Source organism: Culex pipiens, chromosome 2, assembly GCF_016801865.2.
Source record: "Culex pipiens pallens isolate TS chromosome 2, TS_CPP_V2, whole genome shotgun sequence".
In the NCBI taxonomy this organism is placed as follows: domain Eukaryota; kingdom Metazoa; phylum Arthropoda; class Insecta; order Diptera; family Culicidae; genus Culex; species Culex pipiens.
The window spans coordinates 7,533,695-7,561,149 of record NC_068938.1 but is presented as its reverse complement, the minus strand read 5'-3'; the positions used below and the strand labels follow the sequence as shown (position 1 = coordinate 7,561,149).

General features: G+C 33.4%; 1 protein-coding gene and 1 long non-coding RNA gene across 2 annotated transcripts in view; one reads left to right on the top strand and one right to left on the bottom strand.

Moving 5' to 3' along the window:
• Positions 1-27,455, top strand: part of LOC120425170 (probable serine/threonine-protein kinase dyrk1) — a 171,748-nt gene that overhangs the window by 112,150 nt on the left and 32,143 nt on the right. The window contains 1 exon segment of the mRNA XM_052708641.1: positions 4,885-5,215. Within this exon segment, the coding sequence (XP_052564601.1) occupies positions 5,100-5,215 (116 nt within the window). The 5' untranslated portion in view covers positions 4,885-5,099.
• On the bottom strand, positions 11,344-14,606 carry LOC128092704 (uncharacterized). The gene is made up of 3 exons (XR_008211948.1): positions 14,332-14,606; positions 14,076-14,240; positions 11,344-11,697 (listed from the first exon to the last, which is right to left on the bottom strand). It is a non-coding gene; the product is annotated as an uncharacterized LOC128092704 (long non-coding RNA).

The window sequence follows — 27,455 nt, the reverse complement described above, 5'->3', positions numbered from 1 at the left end:
TACAAGTTTATTTATTACCTCAGCGTCGAGAGCCGATTGGAAAAGTTTAATGTTTCTACTTAAGTGGAAAATCGAGCAATTATCAAGTCCATTAGTCAACGCGAACGTTGGGATAAATCAAAAGCAGAACCAATTTCGATTAGTTTGAGTAAATTTTAACTCTTTTTTGTGGGGCAACTTGGTGATTTGTGAAACGTTGAAGTAGCGCATTTCAATTTGCTGGGGAAAGGCAAAGTTTCGTGTTTTTATTAACAGCTTCGATAAATACTGTTGACGAGGAGACCGGTTTGTTTCGTGCAATAAACAAGACAAATTACTCAAAGTTACTCAACCTACCCAACTTTAACAAAACTCCAATAAAAAACAGCAGACACCGTAAAAACACCTCCTGTCATTTCCGGGAAAGACTTAATTTTCAATTACCGCCTAACCGCAAAGTGCTTTTTCACAAGAAAGAGACAAAAAGTTCCAGCATTTTTTTTCTCCTGCTTTTCCAAGAACAAACAAAACGCAAGAGTTTGTTCTGCAGCTCACAGAACGAACGAACGAGCGAAAAAATCCAGCTAGACGAAATAAGCTCGGTTCCGTCCCATGAATAAGGAATGAACATGAAACAGAAAATGTACTTCTGGCTCGTTTTTTCAATTCATTATGCTTTTTCCGTGCTCGTTTCGTTGGCGTCTACTTTCACCGTTGGGGTGCAGGAAAAATTTCAGGTGGATTGTGGGAGGGAAATAGCTAATATGAAAAATGTGTTATTTCTAGTAGTTTAAAGTTATCATAAATTATTTTTGTAAAAGTTTAATCCTAAAAAATTGTAACATTTTGCAATCTAGATTTTAATTTATCTTTTAATAATTTTATGTTATTAAAAAAAACAAAAACATGTTTTAAAATATAAATCAAATCAATGCTATCAACAAATTCTCGAATTGCAACTTATTTTTATAAACATTAAAAAAAATTACACAATAAACATTAATAACCATATAATTTCTAGATAATCACCGATAAAAACATAAAATTTTGAAAAAAAAAACTGGTAGCAAATTCAACAAAATTAATCAAAACTAAAACCTTAAGAAAATGGAACATAAATGTTACCTATTGATAAGGCAAATTAAGAAGTATAAAATCCATAAATTCTCTTTTTGTCAGTTAAAGTAACAAACTTGTATTTAAAAAAATACACCTAAATTTAACCCTCTACAACCTAACCCCGCCTCTAGACGGGCTTCAATCTAAAAAATCGCCAATAATCCATTTTCCAACCGATTTTTGATCTTTAAAAAGCATTGGAAAGAAGAACTCTTAAAATTTTAGAAAATTTCAGGGTTGGAAGTTTAACTTGTTTTATGTGACTTAGCCAGTGTTTTTAAAAATGTCATTTTTTTAGGGGTCAACTTTGGCTGTGTTTTTTTACTAATATTTCCTATACTTTCAGTAAAAAGAAGTATGCAGTAATTTTTGTAGTGTCCCAGACTATGCCTCTACAAATTTTTTCGCAATTTAAATGATGATGGTGCCATTCTATAGCAGAAAATGTGAAAAACATGCAAAAAAATGAAAAAATGACTGTAAAAACGTGAAAAAATTAGATAGGCAAAATGTAATTATATTAGATGGTAGAATAGGCCAAATACTACCAAAAACAAACATAAACTAAACAAGATAAATGCAAATTAAAATACTAAAAATAAAACAAGAAAAACATAAAACAAGAGAAGTAAAGTTTCTCGAAAAAAAAATTTGTTCAAAATGACCTCCTGAACACGGGAAAAATTAATATTTTCGAATAAAAAATTTGGGCAGTAGAGGGTTAATACTTTGATTCTTTGACAATTGAATAATTATCAAGATTTTTTTTACATTTTCAATTTTGTGTTTTTTTTTTTATTTACATGGAATTTTATCCATGCATCATGTGTAAAAAAGCCATTTTTCATCATTAGTTTTCCATACAACAGTCCATAGAAATTTGCGCTTGTGATTATTCGCAATTCTGTATCTAAAGGAACAATTTTCTTATGAATTTGGTGTCTTCACCAAAGTTGAGCAAAGTTTTTGTTTTTTGCAAAATGGATCACCCTGATGGTGCAATCTGATCTGAATTCTGAAATTTTGGAAAAATATATTTAGAAAAAATTGTAAAATTTTGTCAAACAAAATTTAAACATCAATTTCGATTTCAACTTGAAATCGAGGAAAATGTTTGGGATGATTGTGGGAAGGAATTGAACAAAATTGAATATGTGTACTTTATTATTGTAAAATGTAATATTTTGTAATCTTAAAAAATATCAAATTTTGTACTCTACACATTTTTTAACAAATATCTTCAATTGCGAGATAAAGGCTTTCTTTGAAATTTTCTTGGATAAATGTGTTTTTTACAATTTAAAATGCTTTTTGCAAAAAGATATGTTTGGAGAGCTGAGAAAATTTTCTGACACAATTATTATTTTAACTTTGTTGATCAGACTGCTGTTTGCTGAAGTTTTCTGCTTTTTCTATTCAAAAATAAGTTTGAAATTTCAGAAACAATAAAAAATATTATTTATTTAATGTTTGACTTAATTTTTAAATTTTTTATAGTAAAGAGCAGAAAAAATCAGTTTTATTTTTTAAGCTTTCTCAGCTTTTCAGAAATATTGTTTGCAGGGTTGCTTTCAAATTGTTAAAAATTTAACATTTTTCTAATATATTCTCCTAAAAATGCCTGTTACTGGGGCAACTTATCAAAAAATATGTAATTTTCGGATGGAAATTCATTTTTTTGCAACTCCGTCGTGAAACTACTTACTTTTCCTGTCATTCTTGAACGACGAAATAGCCTACTTTTCTGTACCAAAAATAACAGAATCGAATAGCAACACTTTTCAAAATAAATGCTGAAAAATTGAACTTTTCAGCACTTGTTTCGAAAAGAAACACTTTTCAACATTTTTTTGATTTAAACGATTTATTGACAAAATACATGAAAATTTTACTTAAAATTTCACTCAATGGGTGTTTTTCAGAATCGCAAAAAAAAGTTGTATGGAACTCGTTGCAAAACTTGATTTTTTCAGCACTCTTCGTATTTATCCAACTCGGTGAACCTCGTTGGATAAATGTATGACTCGTGCTGAAAAAATCCTCTTTTTGTAACTTGTTGCATAAACTACTACATATTTCGTCATTTATTTTTTTTTCAATTAGCTTAGCAATATTTAAATTTAAAAAAATCATCTCCGGTACCAGATTTTGAATCAAAAGATGCATTTTTTATTCCCCTAAAACATATTTAAAAAATCAAAAATTCAAAAAATATGATAACTCATAACCTACAACTTTGCCGAAGATATTCTTTGATCAGATTCTCGAACAAAAAAGACATGACCATTTTATATGGACAGCCCGCAAAATTTCATCAGAAACTGTTTTTGCAAAAGGGCATGATAGGGAACAAAGTTTCACTTAATTGAAAAAATACAGAAATATCGATTTGCAAAAACGTACAGAATGGTTCATTTTGCCTTTTCATATTCACTTAACTAAATGATATTTTTATTGTTTTAAATATTTTTTAAAATTGATACTGATAACGTTATAATTTATTATATGTTTCACTTTTTGCTAGTTGTTGTATTCAAAAATTTGATTCTACAGTTTTGCATTGAAGCAAAATCCTGGTCCTGATAAATCAAACGAGTAAACCTTCTGAACCCATCATAATAAAAAAAAAAGATTTTTCTTCAAAAATACATTTTATTTTTTTATAAAACTATTGACAATTTTTTTTTTATCGGGGATTATTGATTTTGGCATTCTGCCAAATAAAACAATAATTATTATTAAAATAACAGGCCAGAATTTTAATATTCCAATAAAAAAAACCTCGAAAAATGCATTATACACTTGTATAGTTTATAGGCAATCATTGGTTTTCAAAAATTGAAAGCTTTTTGTGGAATTGTACCTAAAAAATTCAGCAAAAATCATAAGATTTTCATTCAACCCAAACATGCTCAAAATGATTGTAACCGCAGGGGAATGCACTCAAAATAGATTTCAGTTGATCAAACTTGAATTTCAATTGAACATTTGAACTTTTTCCAAACAATACTTGCTTGTCCCCTAATTTCTCAGGCAGACTTTGAAGGGGGAGGAGGCGGTGGTTGGGGGTCTGGATTTGTACAAGCCTAGGTCATCAAACAATCAAAACAGAAAGATTGCCTATCACATTTTAGACTCCGAAACAAACTTAAATTTCCCACAGTGCCAAGAATATCGCAAAACGTCGCCAAAAACCAGAACCTTCCTTTTGATCAACAATATCAAACCTGTTTCACCACTGAAAACCCGGTTCCAAGCCCGATGATGTTCACCTTATTTTTCATTCAAGTAGCCAGATCCGAAGCTCCCCTCCATCTAATGATGAGAAACTGGCCAACGCTCAGCCGGTACAACTCAATCTACGAATCCATTCACACAAACTGATTGCTTGGTTAGCCACAAAATGGAATTTCAGAAGCGCTTCACCACGAAACGAACGCACTCGACTCGACTGCGGTTGCCTTAATTAATTTGGAATGGGATTGGCTTGGTGAGGGACCAGGCGTCTCCACTGAAACAATTCAGGTTCGTCGCTTGGTCGTTCCACGGTGACTTGAACAAATTCCAATTAGTTTTTGCTCAAAGTGGAAACAATCGACAAAGTTTTCGTTTCGAGCAAAGTTTGCACCACCACCCCCACTCGAGAAGGTCATTTACTAGAGTACTTGCTAACAAGCTGGTCGAGTCTTTTGATTCTTGAATGCAATTAACACCTTAATGAAGTAATTGAAGCGAGTTTGCAAAAGTTTTAATTTTCTGTTACTTTCTTCTCTACTTTTTTTGCAGACAATAAAAGCAGAAGCAATTGAACAGAGCAGAGTAACAGCGGGACTCACCAGGACGACGACAGGGTAAAAACCTCGAGGAATCAACACTTTACTTAAACAGTAAACAGAGCAGAACTAGCAGGTCTAGTTTCAGAAAGCTCTAAAAACGGTAGACGCGTTAAGAAGAAGAAGAATCAGTAACAGTAAGTTCCAAAGTAAGATAAACCAGTCAACATGAGCAGCTCGAGACACGCGTTCTACACCGTCGAGGTGGGCGACACCAAGTTTACCATCCTGAAGCGATACCAGAACCTGAAGCCGATCGGATCCGGTGCCCAGGGCATCGTCTGGTGAGTGGATGATACTTTCTTAGGGGGACTGGGCACATTTTGAAGAAGAAGGTGAAAATTAGCCTTGAAGAGAATTTCTAAACGATGGAGTACCATGCGTCTCCACTGAAAACATCAATCTTAAGTAAAATACAATGCGTCTCCATCAAACTGTTCACCTTCGAACACTTTGATGGAGACGCAAGGTATTTCAACAAAAATCAACAATTTTAGAAATAAAATAAAAATCTCAAATCACATTCGGTTGCATTCCACCTTGGTGGTTCGGAATTGGATCCGGCGGGAAATGCAACCCTTCTCCTGGGCAGTCAAATCACATTTGCCAACAATATCAGGGGAAGAAAGTTCAGTACTGCTACATGTCACATATAGTTTACCGGTTTCCGTTTTCCGGATTTTTACTGAGGATGCGTGCACTGGGAAGGAATAGTTTTTCGTTTCAGGTGGGACGAGGATAACTTTTATCGAATTTGAGTGGGACGGAAATCGGAATTGGATGAAATTGAAGCTGAAAAAGTTGATTTCGGGAAGATATACCGCTGCGTTGGAAATGATATTTTTTTCGTTTTTGGCAAAGATGCATGTGGCAAAAATAAATTGAGAAACACAACTGATTTGGTTGAAATTTTGCCTGATGAATACAATAGTACTGTCCCAGAAAATTGTAGGAATATCTGCGATTTTATTTTCATTTAAATTTATTTCTTTAACGATTTACTCAGTTGTTTTCTCCTACAATTCCATGGAAACAACTTTTCAAAGTGACTTAAAATCAAATTTTGAAATGCAACACTTGATTTTGACATTGAATAAAAAAGTTTATCAAGAGATTTAAACATTTTATAAAGACATCGAACATAGAACTAATAGTAGCCGAGATGAACATACATACAAAGGCAGGTACCTATTTTTTATTTTTTAGAGTACATTTTCAATATTTACAAACATTCTTATTCATTCTAAACAAATTAAAGTATCTGAGCAGTTCTCCAGGATTTCGGTCATTCGATTCTTTTTTGTATTTTTAATCCGACTGAAACTTTTTTGGTGCCTTCGGTATGCCCAAAGAAGCCATTTTGCATCGTTAGTTTGTCCATATAATTTTCCATACAAATTTGGCAGCTGTCCATACAAAAATGATGCATAAAAATTCAAAAATCTGTATCTTTTGAAGGAATTTTTTGATCGATTTGGTGTCTTCGGCAAAGTTGTAGGTATGGATACGGACTACACTGGAAAAAAATGATACACGGTAAAAAAAATTGGTTATATTTTTTTTACTTTTTATCACTAAAACTTGATTTGCAAAATAACACTATTTTTATTTTTTTTTATTTTTTGATATGTTTTAGAGGACATCAAATGCCAACTTTTCAGAAATTTCCAGGTTGTGCAAAAAATCATTGACCGAGTTATGATTTTTTGAATCAATACTGATTTTTTTAAAAAAATCGAAATTTTGGTCGCAAAAAAATTTCAACTTCATTTTTCGATGTAAAATCAAATTCACAATCAAAAAGTGTTGAAACAGCCCTTAGTTGCTGATAACATTCAATATTACGCCCTTTTAAAATATTAGTCTTGGTTTAAAAATTATGAAAATATTGTTTTCGAAAAGATCGGAAAATTTCACAAATGTTTCATATTTTAACATTGAAAATCGGACCATTAGATATCGACATTGAAAAGAGATGGGCTGTTTGGGTGCGACTTAGAAAACATCAATTTTCCTGTTTTTAAACCTTTGCATTGCAATATATCAGTAACTAAGGGTCAACAAAGTTCGAAGAAGCAAAATATAGAGAATTTTCTCAGCTTTTTAATAATATTTTTTTCAAAAGTAGGCAAACATGTGCACTTATTTAAAAAAATGAAAAACTGCGACTATTTTCAAAAAAGTCACTTAAATATGGATTTAATTTGAAAACGGTGCACTTTATCAAAATTTCACTAAGGTACTTTTTGATTGCAAATTTGATTTTACATCGAAAAATGAAGTTGAAAAATTTTTGCGACCAAAATTTCGATTTTTTGAAAAATCAGAATTGATTTAAATATTTATAACTCCGTCAACGATTTTTTGCTCAACCAGGAAATTTCTGAAAAGTTGGCATTTGATGTCCTCTAAAACATATCAAACAAAAAAAATAGTGTTTTTTTTGCAAATCAAGTTTTAGTGACAAAAAGTTAAATAAAAAATCACCAAATTTTTTTTTACTGTATATCATTTTTTTCCAGTGTAGTCCATATCCATACCTAAAACTTTGCCGAAGACACCAAATCGATCAAAAAATTTCTTCAAAAGATACAGATTTTTGAATTTTCATGCATCATTTTTGTATGGACGCTGCCAAATTTGTATGGAAAATTATATGGACAAACTAATGATGCAAAATGGCTTCTTTGGGCATACCGAAGACACCAAAAAAGTTTCAGTCGGATTAAAAAATACAAAAATTAAAATTGAAGAAAAAAGACCGATTTCGTAAAGAATTGCTCATCTATCCAAATTTTTCTTTAGTTGCCTTTTTTATCATGTTTTAAAAAATAAAGAAATTATATTTTTTTGCGAACTCAACTAGCTGTTTAATTAAATTTAAAAAAAAAATAAAAAAAATGTAATTGGTTGTACGATGATAATTAAGATTTTTAATTTGATCATCGATAAAAAAAATTCGGTGATTTGTTACCAAATTATTTTTTTTCACCATTCGTTTTGCTGTTGAAACTTCGGCTCTACCAGATGTGTAGTTTAAAAAAGGTAAATCATTCCATTTCAGTAATGCAGGGTCAAAATGCTATTTTTAAGAAAATTTAGCTAATGATGTTAAAAAATACTTTTGAAACATGTAAAATAAATAAAACACTCCAATATTTATAAAATTTTATCATGCAATCATTGATGTACTGCTTACAATTATTGATTTATGATTACTCCAAAAATTCGAAAGAAAAAATTTGGGTCAAGTTTATCAATTCAAAAAGAGTTTTTTTATTTAAACCAGGAAAATGCTGTTAATATTTTTTATATGGCTTGAACTGCTGATTCTGGGCAACAAAACAATCACTTGATTTAAAATTTAATTTCTAATTATGAAAATATATATAAGATTGAAAATGTGATCATTTGCTGATTTTCGATCTTTGTCAAAATTGACTTGAGAATTTTTAACTCTAGTTTTTTTTGCAGAACATTTGAATGAAATAATTAATTTATAATTAAAAAAATCATACAACCTCTTAAGCTTACTTGTCAAAAAGGTAGTTGCTCTTACAATTACAGCATTTTCTTAACCACATTTTTTCTTTTTCCACTCGAAGGCTCTTTGAATCAACTGCGAGAGGAATGAAATGTATTGACAGCAAGCTCATTAAATTTAATGATAATGTTGAGCGTTGCTGCTTCTATTGACTTTTTTCGCCACCATGAATCCAATTGAAAATTAAATTAAGGAATGAAGCTTTAACTGGAGTACAACTTTATACTCAAATGCAAACTTCTACCATCATCTGCGATGATTAATTTCTGAGAAGGCAGAGTCCATATCGTGGCGCCAATTTAAGTCCGTCTAAGCCACGAGAGTGGCACTGTTTGTAATTCTATTTGCTCCCTTCGCAAACCGACTGGACCGGTGGTAATCTGGATGAGAATCAACATGTCAGCAAAGGCTTAGATCGAGTCTTGTTTGCCAGCCAGTCTTATCATATTTGATTAAAGCTAGCACTTGAGGGCAAGACCTAATGCTTAAAGTTGAATGCTAAAAGTAAATTTTTCCTCATGAAGATGTCTTACTTTACAGCTTTTTCAAAGCTTAAAGTCATGCTCTACCAAGCATAGCTTCCAACCAACATTTCCACAGCTTTGAAGTCAGTGCTGCCAACTTCAAAGGCTTGAAAATCCTCTACACCACATTCATGGGGCTTACTTTTCCTCCCCATTTCGCCTCAACCCCCTCGGAAAATGGGTGAATATTTATGGTAATTAAACCGTTATTGACTGGTTTCCCAATACCGATAGGAAAGGGTACACCTTAATCAATTTTATGCCCTCCAGCATAATGAATTTTAAGCGCCCCTTTCTCGATCTCGGTCGTTCACACTCTCCTCCTTCGAGAAATCGCTGAGACTTGGGGTGTGGGTTTAAGATTTGCCAGGGCACTATCCTCTTAAAAGCATGCAAACTTTCACCCGATACATCGCTCAAGAAGTAAAGCCCACGTCTTAATAACTATCCCTGAGGGGGTGGGTGGAGAGCAAACTTCGACAAGCAGATACATCTCTATCAAGAAGAGCTTTCAAAACGTCACCCGTGCAAGAGATATCGAAAATCGTGTCGATAGCAGGTTCTATTGTTTGGTAAGATTCAGAGAAGAGTGGAGCTTTTAGCCGTTTTGATCTTGGCTGAGACATCTCTCTTCTTCTATTATTATATGCTGAAACGAACGAACGAGCGAACAAAACTGCGTCGTCTGCTGAATAGTGCGACGTGCTGTTGGTGGTAATCGATATCATGGGTATTATAGCGTGAAAGATGGCAGGATTAGTTTCGCATATTAGCATATTTGATGAGAGGGATTAATTTGGCAGATATTTTGCTTGAGTGATGAGCAGCTTGTATTGGGAGCTACTGACAAGCAGGACAAATTGGTTTGAAGGATCAATTTCAAAATTTGTAGCTGTTTTGTTAGTTTTTTATTTGTTATTTCACTGAGCACGATAACTTAAATTTTGAATCAACAATTTGACATTTTTGAAGTCTGCAAAAAAGATATAATTCAATTTAAAAACGTTCAAATCGTATTGTAATCAAAACAAAAGAATATGATTAAATTGATGAATCCCTTTTAAAAAAATAAGTACCCGCGCTGTTAAAATAACAGAAAGTGTTATGAAATCTTCTTGAAAAATCAATTTTGGCATAAGGATTCAATAACAATTTATGTTATCATAACAAAATTTATTATTGCTCTGATATTGGTTAAAAGTCAAAACAACTTTGGAATAAAATTTTGTGTTATGGTAAAAAAAAACTCTAACTGTTATTGGGATGATCGGATTAGTTTTTAAAATAACAAAAAAGAATAACAAAGATTTGTTCGAAGAATAACTAAAATTTTTATTAGTCTGTTATTACAATAACAATTCAATAACAAAAAATGCATAACGACAAATAACAAATCTTGTTATAAATAACATAAAATGTTATTGGCCTAGTATTTTCAAATATCAAAAAATGTTCTTCCCAAGTTAATTCCGTCTGCTCGGGTATCGTTCAATCCACTAATTGAAAATTTCTCGAATGAACCACCAATCATTTCTAGTGGGTTAAAGAGGCTTATTATCCTTTTCTCACTCCGATTGTGGGCTGGACAACAAAATCCACTACGATTAATTAGCATTCAACTATCGATCCATTGTTGTTGACGCAGTTGTTGGAAATATGATAACACTCTAATTCTCTCCCTGTCCACTTCCGTAGACAGAGTGGCAGACAGTCCAGTCCCATCCAGTCAGACGGACAGACAGACCGGGCCTCAAAGCTGTGATCAAAGCGCAGTCAAGTGCGATAACCTTTTAATTACTCTACCACGCTGTAGCTACTGTTTGCGATTAATTACCATTTCCAAATGCAGTTTGCACTGCGAGGGAAGCTGAATCAATACAATGTCCATTTCCGGCATCATCTGGCATAGAACATTTGCTTCGGTGCTTCTGATGCTAATGCCATCAACGTAATTGGATATCTCGGGTGGAGCTGTTTGTTTGCACTACTGCATGGGAAATACACCAGCCCTGACTGAAAAGTCCGTCGGACGTCCGTCGTTTGTCGTCCGTGCAATCGTACGACGTCGCTCGACAATGTCGTGCGACTTTCGCAGGAATGTCATACGTTTTTGCACCAAAATGTCGTATTTGTCGTGCGATCGATGATCGAAATTGTACGACATTGTCGTACGACATTCGACCGACGTCGCACGGTTTTGTTATTTAGAATGTCGTGCTATTGTCGTGTGCTGTCATTTCGGATTTTTGGGTTATGTTGCAGTTGAAAAAACTGTTGTTTTGTTTTTATTGAATTTTTTTTTATTCCAGCTGTCAAAATTTCACAAAAAATATTTATTGTACACTTAATTTCACTTGCGTATCGCCGATTCTTCCCCAACTTGGATTCCTTCTGGATTTGCCTTGACCGCAGCTTCCGGCTTGGGTGTTGGTGTTCTTCTGAGGCGGCCGTGGCAGCATCTTGGTCGTGTTGGACTTTTGTTCCTCGACGAGCTGATCAAAACCCGGATGCGACGCCTTGGCGACGATCTTGGATCTCCGACGGATTAATGTTTACCGGAGTACGAGGAAACGTGGGTTTTGTGGAGTACGAGTACGAAAAAACGGGGCTGCTTCCGTGGATTCTACGGAAGCCACGAGTGACCACACGGGAACGCATTCCGGTTTCCGGCAGAATCAGATTGGAAAATGATTATTGCCTGAAAAAAATATATCATCAATCAACAATTGGCAAGAATTTATAAATTAAATTCAGATTTCAATAATAATAATAATTATAAAATTTCAATTCAATAAAATTTCAAATATGTTTTTTTGAACTATGAAAGAAAAACTAAATTTATGAACTTTCAATTTAAACATTTAAAAAAGAATTATAAATAATAGATGCCTAGATAGATGATAGATTTAAATTTAAAATTATTGCAATTAGTTTTGAAATCCGAGAATATTATTATTTGAAAATTGTACCTGATTTAAGAATGCTAAAAAAATCTCAAATTCTAAAATTCTAAAATTCTAAAATTCTAAAATTCTAAAATTCTAAAATTCTAAAATTCTAAAATTCTAAAATTCTAAAATTCTAAAATTCTAAAATTCTAAAATTCTAAAATTCTAAAATTCTAAAATTCTAAAATTCTAAAATTCTAAAATTCTAAAATTCTAAAATTCTAAAATTCTAAAATTCTAAAATTCTAAAATTCTAAAATTCTAAAATTCTAAAATTCTAAAATTCTAAAATTCTAAAATTCTAAAATTCTAAAATTCTAAAATTCTAAAATTCTAAAATTCTAAAATTCTAAAATTCTAAAATTCTAAAATTCTAAAATTCTAAAATTCTAAAATTCTAAAATTCTAAAATTCTAAAATTCTAAAATTCTAAAATTCTAAAATTCTAAGATTCTAAAATTCTAAAATTCTAAAATTCTAAAATTCTAAAATTCTAAAATTCTAAAATTCTAAAATTCTAAAATTCTAAAATTCTAAAATTCTAAAATTCTAAAATTCTAAAATTCTAAAATTCTAAAATTCTAAAATTCTAAAATTCTAAAATTCTAAAATACTAAAATACTAAAATTCTAAAATTCTAAAATTCTAAAATTCTAAAATTCTAAAATTCTAAAATTCTAAAATTCTAAAATTCTAAAATTCTAAAATTCTAAAATTCTAAAATTCTAAAATTCTAAAATTCTAAAATTCTGAAATTCTAAAATTCTAAAATTCTAAAATTCTAAAATTCTAAAATTCTAAAATTCTAAAATTCTAAAATTCTAAAATTCTAAAATTCTAAAATTCTAAAATTCTAAAATTCTAAAATTCTAAAATTCTAAAATTCTAAAATTCTAAAATTCTAAAATTCTAAAATTCTAAAATTCTAAAATTCTAAAATTCTAAAATTCTAAAATTCTAAAATTCTAAAATTCTAAAATTCTAAAAATTCTAAAATTCTAAAATTCTAAAATTCTAAAATTCTAAAATTCTAAAATTCTAAAATTCTAAAATTCTAAAATTCTATAATTCTGAAATTCTGAAATTCTTAAAAAATTTAAGTTCCGAAATTCGAAATTTTTAAAAATGAAAATTTTCTGAATTATAAAATTTTTGAATTTTAGGGTGCCTCAATACCAAAATCATTTATTTCAATTCGTGATATTTTTTAAAATTTTGACTTTGTAAAATCCTTGAAAACTTTCAAAAGTTAAAAGTTTTTTTTTACTATTTAAAAATTTTTAAAACTTTTAAATATAAAAAAACAATTTTTAAAACTTAAAACAAAGCTTGAACTTGTATTTTTTTTAATTTTGTAATATTTTTTTTTTAATTTTAGTTTGTTAAAGTTTTTTAAATTTGTATTTTATTGAAAATTTAAAAAAAAAAGATCTAAAAAATCAGTTTTTTTTATTTTTAAAATTTTAAGAAACTTAATAAGTTTTCAAATGCGTAGAATTAAAAAATAATGATCTTTGAAATTTTAGAATTTAAAAATATAAATTATTTCAATAGAATTTAGAATTTACAGAATTTACAATTTTTGAATTTTAGAACTCATAATTTTTTGAATATTAGAATTCAAAATTCCAACTCGTGCGTCCAACGTTTTGGGAATTAAAGAACTTTATAATGTTAAATTTTTTGTATTTATAAATTGAAGAATTTTAGTACTTAAGAATTAAGGAATTTTAGTGTTTAAGTTTTTGTCAATTAAAAAAAAATCTTATTTTTGAATTTCAATTTTTTTCAAAAATATTTGAAGACTTTGAGAATTTGAAGAATTAATAAATTCTAGAATTTAAGAAAAGAATACTAACAATTTGCACAATATCAAGATATTCAATAAATTTAGAATTTTCGAATTCTTACATTTTTAAGTTCTGAAATGCTAGAATTTTACAACTTTACAATTTCAGCGTTTAAGTTTTTTTTTTAAATTTTAGTATTTTTGATTTTTTTATTTTTCAGTTTGGAATTATTGGATTGAAAAGTTGAGAATTTGTTTTGTTCCATTCATCCTATTTTTAATTTCGATCGTCCAATCGCACTTCCAGCACACCTCCATCGTTTCTAAAACATGACTCACCAGTTCCATTAGGTATGCGTCGCAACATCCCGCGGACGGTAAAACACCAAACACCAACCGCTTCCACGATCGCAAACTGGTTCCTTCCCGTCCCGTCTTCCGGAATCGCCCGCCGAGTAAACCATATTTCCCGTCCTCCTCCTTCTCCGCCACGAAGACCGAAATCTGGAATACAAGACACTTTGATTCGGTCACTCGCCCACTCCGGCCGGAACTTTCCGGCAGAAAAAGTAATTGAACCTAGTAAACAACTTACCTATTAACTGTCCAAAATCCTCCAAAAGCCTAAAAGCAACAACAACTGGTTCGACTCGGTTGCAATCAAGTCCGAACAAGATCAACAGAAGAGAACTGTCAAACTGTTTGCGTCGACGATAATCGACGTCGAATTGAAGGTAAATCGATTGAAAAAACCATGTCGAGCATGTCGAGTGTTTGTCGTCCGTTTGTCGTCCTTTCGACCAATCGATATCAAAACGGTAAAATCACAACCGTGCGACAACTCGTACGACGTGCGACATTTTTCAAACAGGGAGGTGGTCTAAGGAGTGCATTAGGCGTAGCTGTTTGATAATGCAAGGAAACTTAAGTTTATTAGTCAAGTTTATCGTTTTTTACCAAGATTTTTTTTTTAAATTTTTACAATATCTTAAAACATTTTATTCAATTAGGTCAATTCAAATCTGTAATTTTAACAAAAATAATCTTAAAAAATAACGGAAGCTGATGACAATTTCACAAGTGGCTGCATGAAGCATTTCTATCTGTGAAATCAATAAAATTACACATTTAAGATTTACCAATTATTATATGGCAAATTATACATTTTTCCATAATTTTCTATAAAAAAAAGCAACACTTTTCTATTGTAATGCCATTTTTTCAGTTAAAATTGAGCTTATATTACATCATTAAGGAGACAATTTCTAATCATCCAATTTTAACACCTTCCAAATCAACACAATTTTTACCTGTGTTTATAATTCATTATAATTTTTCCTACAAAAAAGTTGAACACAATCGCCTAGAAATATTAGCTTCCTAAAATTTCGTTGAATTAAAGCAAAAGAAAAAAATCACGAGAATAATACAACTCAGAATGAAAAAAAATATAAATTTACCCACTTTTTCGTTGAATGCATCTTTTTCACCATCAAAGTTTACACAATTTTGTACTGAGTGATAATATTTTTCTGCCATTCTAGAGTCTGAAAAAAGTGTAATTTTACTTCCGAAAATTTGTAAATTCACAACTGCTCCAGTGATTTTCTATTTTTTCAGTCTAAATTGAGGAAATATAACATCTTCAAAGACACCTTCCAAATTGTCACATTTGTTTACTATGCACTAAATGAATCTTTTTTTTTAGTTTCAGACTTGAAATTTTTTTTAACATCAGAATTTAAGTAACAAAAAAAATATAAAAAGAAAATTAATACCAACGAATTTTCAACTCGCCATATGTTTTACATTGGTAAAAAAATAACTACATAAAGAAAAATATGGCTAAATTACATATGTGGAATGGTGACCAGTTTTTGGTTAAAAATGTGTAATTTTACATCAGAAACTGGTGATGTTTTCGTCAGTTTCTGTTGAATTCCACATTTTACCACATTGTTTAAGTAAAATTTTTCATACATGAGCAACTCTCTACGAAATCGGCCGATTTCGACCATTTTTATTTTTTGTTATTTTTTATTTGACTTAAACTTTGTGGGGGTCTTCGCTATGGCCAAATAAGCTATTTTGCGTCATTGGTTCACTCATACAAGTCTCCATACAATTTTGGCTGCTGTCCATACAAAAATGGTATGTAAATATTCAAACAGCTGTAACTTTTGAGTGAATTTTCTGATCAATTTGGTGTCTTCGGCAAAGTTGTAGGTATTGTTGAGGACTTTTGAAAAAAAAATAGGTACACGGAAAAAAAGATTTGCAGATTTTTTTATCAACTTTTTTTCACTAAAACTCAATTTCCCAAAATACCGTAAACTGGGGTGACTTTGATAGCCCGGGGTGACTTTGATAGGTTTTTGAAATGCCCATCAAATTAATATCTGAACATTTTAGAAAATTTTGAGTATGTAAGCATTAAAGGATAACTTATTATCGAATATATATGCGAAAATGTGACTGTTCCATTGGAAGTATCAACATTACAGGACAAATTAAATTTCTTTCAATGTCACCCCGGACTATCAAAGTCACCCCAGTTTACGGTATGTATTTTTTGATTTTCGAGATTTTTTGATATGTTTTAGGGGACAAAAATCCACAACTTTTGAGCCATAGAGAAACATGGTCAAAAAATCTGCCGCCGAGTTATAATTTTTTGAAAAAAAATGTGATTTTTGGAAAAAAAATCGAAGTTTTATGCAAAAACAAGTTAAACATTATTTTTTAATGCATAATTGAATTTGCAATCGAAAAGTACTTTACAGTTTTTTTGATAAAGGGCTCCGTTTTCAAGATATAGCCACCGAAAGTTTGATTTTAGCGAAATATTTGCAGTTTTTCAATTTTTAAAAATAGTGACCATGAGTGACCATTTCTAAAAATATTTTTTTTTAAAGTTCAGAAAATTTTCTATAAAATTGTCTAAGAGACATTGAAGATTGGACCTCGGGTTGCTGAGATAGAGCCGCTTTAAGAAAAAGAAACACGAAAATTGAAGTTTTCTTAATCTCACCAAAACAACCCACCATTTTCTAATGACCATATCTCAGCAAATAATGGTCCGATTTTCAATTTTAATACAAAAATTCGTGAAATTTTTCGATCTCTTCGAAAAAAATATTTAGAAATTTTTTAAATCAAAACTAGCACTTAAACTGGCGTAATATTCAATTTTTGCCAAGAATCCAACTAATTTTAAAAGGCAAGATTCGGGATTAATCAGTAAGGATAGTAGATAGATTGTCAAAATTTTCCAAAATCTTATCTCAAAACATTCCATTCCATCAAATATTCTTGTTAAACGATATTGATTTAAACTCAATGGTGAATGAAACAGTACCTAATGAAAATTCAGTACTATATTTCCCACTTTTTAACCACTCTGTGGAATATTCAAAAGATCAATTTTCCGGAATTCATTGCAACATATTGTGGCAAAATCAGCTTTTATCGTCAGTCCCTTTCTGGATCCTGCACGGAGCGCCACATCAATTCATCGAACCATAACCGTATTCGGCACATCATTGGTTGAAAATTCAATTTTGAGCTTCTGTGAAAGAAAGGTTATATCACCGAGCAGATTCGCTCCCTTTTTTCCAAAGGTCCTTCCGCCCACACACTAGCAGCATCATCAAAACAGCCACAGTGTAGCAACGTTCAGTCTGCGTGTGTGCAGTTTGAATAGTGACGAAAGCCGGTATTTTTCGCTTCCCGAAATAGATCCTTGAATTGGGTTACAAACTGGGAGTGGGATGTTTTTACAGGATTCTTTTATGAGGGAGGTTTTTTTATGTTGCTCCAAATGACTGTTGAGCTTTTTTTATTGCTAGGGAAATTCACTATCATAACAGTTTCAAGTGAATCTTTTTTTAATTTGTTTTTTGTTTATTTTCTCCCTTTCTTTTTAGTTGATTCGTTTATGTTTTCATTAGCATATCATTTCTAAAAAAGATATCATAAACTATAGGAAGTTCAAATAAACAATCCAAACCCATTAAACTAGCAGGGTTGCCAAACACCCCCTATCACATATCACAAAACTAGTAACAAATAGAAAGCCCCCAAAAAAAAAGGTTGCCAAAATGAGTCACGACAGCCCGGCAACGGCCACAATGGCCACCACGGCCACCACGACTTCGTCGGTGACAAAACGGTACGAAAAGTACCAATTTGGGGACACCGAATTTGAAGTTCCCGTCCGGTACAGCCGGCTGGAGGCGAAGGGCTTCGGCGCCCAGGGGATGGTGTGGTAAGTGTTTGAGTCCTACTTCCTCACCCACGCTGAATCCCGGGGAAATTGCAAACCACATTAACCATTCATTTGCTTTGTCCAGCATGGGTTGGGTACACATATGTTGCATGTGACTAACATTTAACCGTTTTTTGATACCATAAAATAAAGTTTCAAACTTTATAGTATTCATCTGAGGAAAGGCAAATATAACGCAGTTGCAGTTCTAAGTTCAAATTCATTTAAGTCTTCATAATTAATAAAAAGTAGATACTTATTAACTGTTAATTCTATTGTTTTAATCATAAAATGCATGAAGCATATAATAATATATTTTAATTACAAAGAAAAAAATCATAGTAATATTACATCTGGGAAGGGGTAAATTTTTTATGTCAGAAAAAATGTGTAATTTTACCTCTGAAAATGTGTAATTTTACCACTATTCTGGTATAATGTCGCTTTTTGAGTCTAAATAGAGGTAAAAGTTCACCATAAAAGAGGTAATATTCAACCTTCTAAAGTTACACCTTCCAAATTTACACAATGTTTTGCTGTGCATTACTAAAAAAAATTAAACCATGCAGCATTATAATCAATAAATATTAACTAATAATGATTAAAAAAAGCATGATTCAAATAGTTTCCAATTTTGTATAAAAAAGGTTATACTAAAAATGCCTATAAATCTGAAAAAAAAATCATTTTTGTTTACTTTCAAAATTGGGTAATTCTCCGCCAACTCACACACACAGAAAAAAATCAAATCTTGAAACCGTGAAGTCAGTTCACGATTATGAGAACCACGAAGGAATATATTCACGTTTATGGTGCAAATGCACCATACTCATGAATAAATTCCTTCGTGGATCTCACATTCGTGAACTTAATTCACGATTACGGGAATTGATTTTTTTCTGTGCAGCAGTTGCCCCGACCCCTCTTCGATTTGCGTGAAACTTTGTCCTAAGGAGTAACTTTTGATTCTGATCACGAATCCGAGGTCCGTTTTTTGATATCTCGTGACGGAGGGGCGGTGTGACCCCTTCCATTTTGAGCATGCGAAAAAAGAGGTGTTTTTCAATATTTTGCAGTCTGAAACGGTGATGAGATAGAAATTTGGTGTCAAAGGGACTTTTATGTAAAATTAGACGCCCGATTTGATGGCGTACTCAGAATTCCGAAAAAACGTATTTTTCATCGAAAAAACACTAAACAAGTTTTATAAATTCTCCCATTTTCCGTTACTCGACTGTAAACCTAAAGTATTTTGCACACTTTTCTACCAAGCACAGTATGATTCCAAACTATTTTGTTTGTATTTGATTCGTTTTTCAAAACAAATATTCAATCTATCAATTTTACCTGATGCTTGATTTTTACAACATTTTTGGAAAATTTAAATGAATTATCATTAAAATGTGAATTGTGGTACAAAATTGAAAACATTTTTAATAATTGCTGTTCAAATCATTTGGAGCGAAAGAATTGTTTTTTTTTAATTATTATTTTAATTATATTGCACTGCTTTTTATATTTTTAATGATATTTCATTTAAATTTTCCAAACATGTTGTAAAAATCAAGCATCAGGTAAAATTGATAGATTGAATATTTGTTTTGAAAAACGAATCAAATACATACAAAAAAGTTTGGAATCATACTGTGCTTGGTAGAAAAGTGTGTAAAATACCTCAAAAAGTGGTTGGTTAACTATGTTAATACTCTCAAATTGTCATGTTTTTCTCAATGAGCATGAGTTCAAATTGAAAATGAACTGCATTATCAGATTCTTAGGACAATTTTACATTAAGAACAGTTGAAATTAATTTTCAATTTAATTGTAATTTTGAAAGCAAACAAAAATGAAAATTACTTTCAGATTTATAGGCATTTTTAGTATAACATTTTTCTATACCAAATTTGAAACTTTTTGAATCATGCTAGTTTGGAGCCAAATCTTAAGTCCCGAAAATCAGGACGTAATTTTTGTACCATTCCTAAATGTCCCATAAGTGAAAACAATATCATTTCATTTTTTGTTCAAGCAATGTTAGGGAAGTGGTGGGAACTTGGAATCATTGTTTTTCGTCAGTCGGCGATTTAAAATTGACAATTCTTTCTAATAAGTTATGTGACAATGATCCAGACTCACTTGAGTAACAAATTTCCTAAAGATCTTGTTTATTCGTTTTTCTTTGTGAAAAACAATTCTGAATTAATGCAAAACATTAAATATAATGCATATTATACTAATCAACTAGAAAAAAAGTTAAATAAATTGCATTATATTCATGCCAACTTTCAGGTTTGTTTTCCATTGAAACAAATTAATCAATGACACATTTTATTGGATTTTTTTCCATTTAAAAAAACAGTAATCAGATCTAGAACTACTGAAAGTAAATCTTGAACAAACAAGTTGCTGATTGCATTTTTATTTAAATTTGGTACAAAATTGAAAACATTTTCATTAATTGCTGTTCAAAATGTTGAAAGCTAATATTTTGATTTAACTAAATATTTTCTAATATGTAAAGGTTGGTCATAATGATAAAAACATAATTTTAATTTATTTTTTAGACTTCAAAAATGACGCTGAAAGCTTTAAATATCATTTAGGTCGCCGCGAATATTTTCTAATTTGTTTTCTCCCTCTAGCTGAGGTCAAAAAGTTAAGTTGAAAATTGTGATTTCATCCTTTAAAAAAATTTTTTATGTTAAATTACTACTGTAACAATAGTATTAAACAATTATTTTCTATTAAAAACATAATCATTTACAAAAAAAAACTTCATTCATTTGTTTAACATTGACATTGATGCAATTCAATTTCATATTTTAAGGTCATATGATATATATATTTTTTTTTTTTTTGAGAATAATTTGAAACGGCTGTGTATCCAAAAAATATAATTTCGTGAATTCTTTTCAAGATTTAAAAATATTTACAGAATCTATTTTTAAGTGAAAAACCACAACTTTTAATTCACTTGTAACAACATAAAAGAGAATCAATCGCTAAATTTTTACTTCCTTAATCTTAATTTCGGATTTTGTAAAAAAAATACATTTTTCTCAGGAAGTTGTTTTGAGCAACTAATGCTTAATAACACCTAAATTCCCAAGCTCGAGAAAAACGGGGAATTTCTCAAGCTTGGCAGTTTAGGAAATAAAACAATAAATTTATTGTTTTTTTTTCATTGTTTCATTTTTTAAATTGTTAACAAGGATTCATCTTGTTCAGGTTTTATTTTTGATGTAGTATTTACGTTTTCTACAAGCTTCACATATTATTGTCGAATTTTAAGATTGTTCAAATTGATGTCCTTGAAAATTCAAGCACCTTTCAGGATTATTGTGGCATCTATTACTTATGTCAAAAGAAAAGGAAATCCATAAAATCTTCGTATTCATATATTTTTTTATTAATTTTTTTTTTTTGATATTTTTTATCGACCGAAAAATACATCCATAGCTCAAATACAAAATCTGATTCCAGAGACAAAATTTTTTGATTTTTTTTCAAATTTCGATAGTTTGGCTTTTTCGAAAATCCTTTAAAAATGCTAAATTAAGTCACTTTTAGGCTATAATATTCGTAAATAATAAAAAAATATTAAAATAGTTATTTCAACACATTGAATAAGTCCTATCAAACATGTAAAATGCCTAAAATTTTCTTTAAAAAATATCATTCCAATCTTCTTTGAAGTTTAAAAAATATTGTTGGTAGAATTCAAACCCTTCTCGTTCAGAGCATAATCGAAATTATCACGTTTTTCTTAATAATCTAGATTAAATTTTCAAGAGGTCCTATCTGCATAGGAAACCCATGACGGATAGGTTGTTTTTATTTTTTTTTTGTTTTATCTAGAATTGAGTATAAAAAAATAGTGAGCATAAGAGGGTTAACGATCATTTACATTGTTTTTTTTAATCTAACTATATTCCAGGTTTTACTGAAAGAGTTAATTTTTGGCATCAACACATTTTACAAATTAAAATAGGTTATTTGAATAATTTAGCTGAAAACAAATTTAATATTTTCGTTGTTTTCATGATTTGAGTACCTCAACAAAAAGCAAATAATTTAAAGAAATCTGTAATTAACCAATTCATGAAAATTCATGATAAGCCTGTCCGTAATTAGTAAAAAAACAGATTTCATAGTAAGATAACACTACTCGACAAAACAAAACTTGTGTCAAGGGATTGACGATATCTCATCGGTTCCTCAGAGAAAAGGCATCCCCGAATCCGATGCAATCGACAGAATTTGATTTTATGTCCACGCGGACTGACGAGAAGCTGGTAAATTTTTTAACATAAAAAAATCGAACAATTTAAAAAAAACTTGCGTCTCCTCCCAACTATATGAGCCATCTACAAAAATATGGAGGCGCCTGGTGCATAGCCATTTCCTTTAAGCACAACGGAAACAACCAATACAAATGTATAAAAAAGTTGTCAAGTTCGGGGGGTCCACAGCTAGCATTTTTTGTACGATTATAAAAATAAATATTAAAAGTTTAAAATTAAAATATTTGAAAAACATTTTTTTTAAATATATTTGTTTACTAAAATTTTATGTTTCTCAAAGGTCTATGGGTACTTCGGGATGTCCATGGTAATCCAAGGACTCCCTAGAGTTAAGATCTATGAGTCTACCGCCGTAACAAGCAAGAGGTCGTCGGATTTTGACCCCGGATTATGTGCGTATAGCATCAGTGGATATGGTAGACTACTATATGAATGTAATGGGATGTACATGGTCATCCAAGGACTCCCTGGAGTTAAGATCTACGAGTCTACCGCCGTAACAAGCAAGAGGTCGTCGGATTTTGACCCCGGATCATGTGCGTATAGCACCAGTGGATATGGTAGACTACTATATGAATGTAATGGGATGTCCATGGTCATCCAAGGACTCCCTGGAGTTAAGATCTACGAGTCTACCGCCGTAACAAGCAAGAGGTCGTCGGATTTTGACCCCGGATCATGTGAGTATAGCATCAGTGGATATGGTAGACTACTATATGAATGTAATGGGATGTATATGGTCATCCAAGGACTCCCTGGAGTTAAGATCTACGAGTCTACCGCCGTAACAAGCAAGAGGTCGTCGGATTTTGACCCCGGATCATGTGAGTATAGCATCAGTGGATATGGTAGACTACTATATGAATGTAATGGGATGTATATGGTCATCCAAGGACTCCCTGGAGTTAAGATCTACGAGTCTACCGCCGTAACAAGCAAGAGGTCGTCGGATTTTGACCCCGGATCATGTGCGTATAGCACCAGTGGATATGGTAGACTACTATATGAATGTAATGGGATGTACATGGTCATCCAAGGACTCCCTGGAGTTAAGATCTACGAGTCTACCGCCGTAACAAGCAAGAGGTCGTCGGATTTTGACCCCGGATCATGTGCGTATAGCACCAGTGGATATGGTAGACTACTATATGAATGTAATGGGATGTCCATGGTCATCCAAGGACTCCCTGGAGTTAAGATCTACGAGTCTACCGCCGTAACAAGCAAGAGGTCGTCGGATTTTGACCCCGGATCATGTGAGTATAGCATCAGTGGATATGGTAGACTACTATATGAATGTAATGGGATGTCCATGGTCATCCAAGGACTCCCTGGAGTTAAGATCTACGAGTCTACCGCCGTAACAAGCAAGAGGTCGTCGGATTTTGACCCCGGATTATGTGCGTATAGCATCAGTGGATATGGTAGACTACTATATGAATGTAATGGGATGTACATGGTCATCCAAGGACTCCCTGGAGTTAAGATCTACGAGTCTACCGCCGTAACAAGCAAGAGGTCGTCGGATTTTGACCCCGGATCATGTGCGTATAGCACCAGTGGATATGGTAGACTACTATATGAATGTAATGGGATGTCCATGGTCATCCAAGGACTCCCTGGAGTTAAGATCTACGAGTCTACCGCCGTAACAAGCAAGAGGTCGTCGGATTTTGACCCCGGATCATGTGAGTATAGCATCAGTGGATATGGTAGACTACTATATGAATGTAATGGGATGTATATGGTCATCCAAGGACTCCCTGGAGTTAAGATCTACGAGTCTACCGCCGTAACAAGCACTAGGTCGTCGGATTTTGACCCCGGATCATGTGCGTATAGCACCAGTGGATATGGTAGACTACTATATGAATGTAATGGGATGTCCATGGTCATCCAAGGACTCCCTGGAGTTAAGATCTACGAGTCTACCGCCGTAACAAACAAGAGGTCATCGGCTTTTGACCCCGGATCATGTGCGTATAGCATCAGTGGATATGGTAGACTACTATATAAATGTGTTGGGCTCCCTGGAGTTAAGATCTACGAGTCTACCGCCGTAACAAGCAAGAGGTCGTCGGATTTTGACCCCGGATCATGTGAGTATAGCATCAGTGGATATGGTAGACTACTATATGAATGTAATGGGATGTATATGGTCATCCAAGGACTCCCTGGAGTTAAGATCTACGAGTCTACCGCCGTAACAAGCAAGAGGTCGTCGGATTTTGACCCCGGATTATGTGCGTATAGCATCAGTGGATATGGTAGACTACTATATGAATGTAATGGGATGTACATGGTCATCCAAGGACTCCCTGGAGTTAAGATCTACGAGTCTACCGCCGTAACAAGCAAGAGGTCGTCGGATTTTGACCCCGGATCATGTGCGTATAGCACCAGTGGATATGATAGACTACTATATGAATGTAATGGGATGTCCATGGTCATCCAAGGACTCCCTGGAGTTAAGATCTACGAGTCTACCGCCGTAACAAGCAAGAGGTCGTCGGATTTTGACCCCGGATCATGTGAGTATAGCATCAGTGGATATGGTAGACTACTATATGAATGTAATGGGATGTATATGGTCATCCAAGGACTCCCTGGAGTTAAGATCTACGAGTCTACCGCCGTAACAAGCACTAGGTCGTCGGATTTTGACCCCGGATCATGTGCGTATAGCACCAGTGGATATGGTAGACTACTATATGAATGTAATGGGATGTCCATGGTCATCCAAGGACTCCCTGGAGTTAAGATCTACGAGTCTACCGCCGTAACAAACAAGAGGTCATCGGCTTTTGACCCCGGATCATGTGCGTATAGCATCAGTGGATATGGTAGACTACTATATAAATGTGTTGGGCTCCCTGGAGTTAAGATCTACGAGTCTACCGCCGTAACAAGCAAGAGGTCGTCGGATTTTGACCCCGGATCATGTGAGTATAGCATCAGTGGATATGGTAGACTACTATATGAATGTAATGGGATGTATATGGTCATCCAAGGACTCCCTGGAGTTAAGATCTACGAGTCTACCGCCGTAACAAGCAAGAGGTCGTCGGATTTTGACCCCGGATTATGTGCGTATAGCATCAGTGGATATGGTAGACTACTATATGAATGTAATGGGATGTACATGGTCATCCAAGGACTCCCTGGAGTTAAGATCTACGAGTCTACCGCCGTAACAAGCAAGAGGTCGTCGGATTTTGACCCCGGATCATGTGCGTATAGCACCAGTGGATATGGTAGACTACTATATGAATGTAATGGGATGTCCATGGTCATCCAAGGACTCCCTGGAGTTAAGATCTACGAGTCTACCGCCGTAACAAGCAAGAGGTCGTCGGATTTTGACCCCGGATCATGTGAGTATAGCATCAGTGGATATGGTAGACTACTATATGAATGTAATGGGATGTATATGGTCATCCAAGGACTCCCTGGAGTTAAGATCTACGAGTCTACCGCCGTAACAAGCACTAGGTCGTCGGATTTTGACCCCGGATCATGTGCGTATAGCACCAGTGGATATGGTAGACTACTATATGAATGTAATGGGATGTCCATGGTCATCCAAGGACTCCCTGGAGTTAAGATCTACGAGTCTACCGCCGTAACAAACAAGAGGTCATCGGCTTTTGACCCCGGATCATGTGCGTATAGCATCAGTGGATATGGTAGACTACTATATAAATGTGTTGGGCTCCCTGGAGTTAAGATCTACGAGTCTACCGCCGTAACAAGCAAGAGGTCGTCGGATTTTGACCCCGGATCATGTGAGTATAGCATCAGTGGATATGGTAGACTACTATATGAATGTAATGGGATGTATATGGTCATCCAAGGACTCCCTGGAGTTAAGATCTACGAGTCTACCGCCGTAACAAGCAAGAGGTCGTCGGATTTTGACCCCGGATTATGTGCGTATAGCATCAGTGGATATGGTAGACTACTATATGAATGTAATGGGATGTACATGGTCATCCAAGGACTCCCTGGAGTTAAGATCTACGAGTCTACCGCCGTAACAAGCAAGAGGTCGTCGGATTTTGACCCCGGATCATGTGCGTATAGCACCAGTGGATATGGTAGACTACTATATGAATGTAATGGGATGTCCATGGTCATCCAAGGACTCCCTGGAGTTAAGATCTACGAGTCTACCGCCGTAACAAGCAAGAGGTCGTCGGATTTTGACCCCGGATCATGTGAGTATAGCATCAGTGGATATGGTAGACTACTATATGAATGTAATGGGATGTCCATGGTCATCCAAGGACTCCCTGGAGTTAAGATCTACGAGTCTACCGCCGTAACAAACAAGAGGTCATCGGCTTTTGACCCCGGATCATGTGCGTATAGCATCAGTGGATATGGTAGACTACCTCTTGCTTGTTACGGCGGTAGACTCGTAGATCTTAACTCCAGGGAGTCCTTGGATGACCATGGACATCCCATTACATTCATATAGTAGTCTACCATATCCACTGGTGCTATACGCACATGATCCGGGGTCAAAATCCGACGACCTCTTGCTTGTTACGGCGGTAGACTCGTAGATCTTAACTCCAGGGAGTCCTTGGATGACCATGTACATCCCATTACATTCATATAGTAGTCTACCATATCCACTGATGCTATACTCACATGATCCGGGGTCAAAATCCGACGACCTCTTGCTTGTTACGGCGGTAGACTCGTAGATCTTAACTCCAGGGAGTCCTTGGATGACCATGGACATCCCATTACATTCATATAGTAGTCTACCATATCCACTGATGCTATACGCACATAATCCGGGGTCAAAATCCGACGACCTCTTGCTTGTTACGGCGGTAGACTCGTAGATCTTAACTCCAGGGAGTCCTTGGATGACCATGTACATCCCATTACATTCATATAGTAGTCTACCATATCCACTGATGCTATACTCACATGATCCGGGGTCAAAATCCGACGACCTCTTGCTTGTTACGGCGGTAGACTCGTAGATCTTAACTCCAGGGAGTCCTTGGATGACCATGGACATCCCATTACATTCATATAGTAGTCTACCATATCCACTGATGCTATACGCACATAATCCGGGGTCAAAATCCGACGACCTCTTGCTTGTTACGGCGGTAGACTCGTAGATCT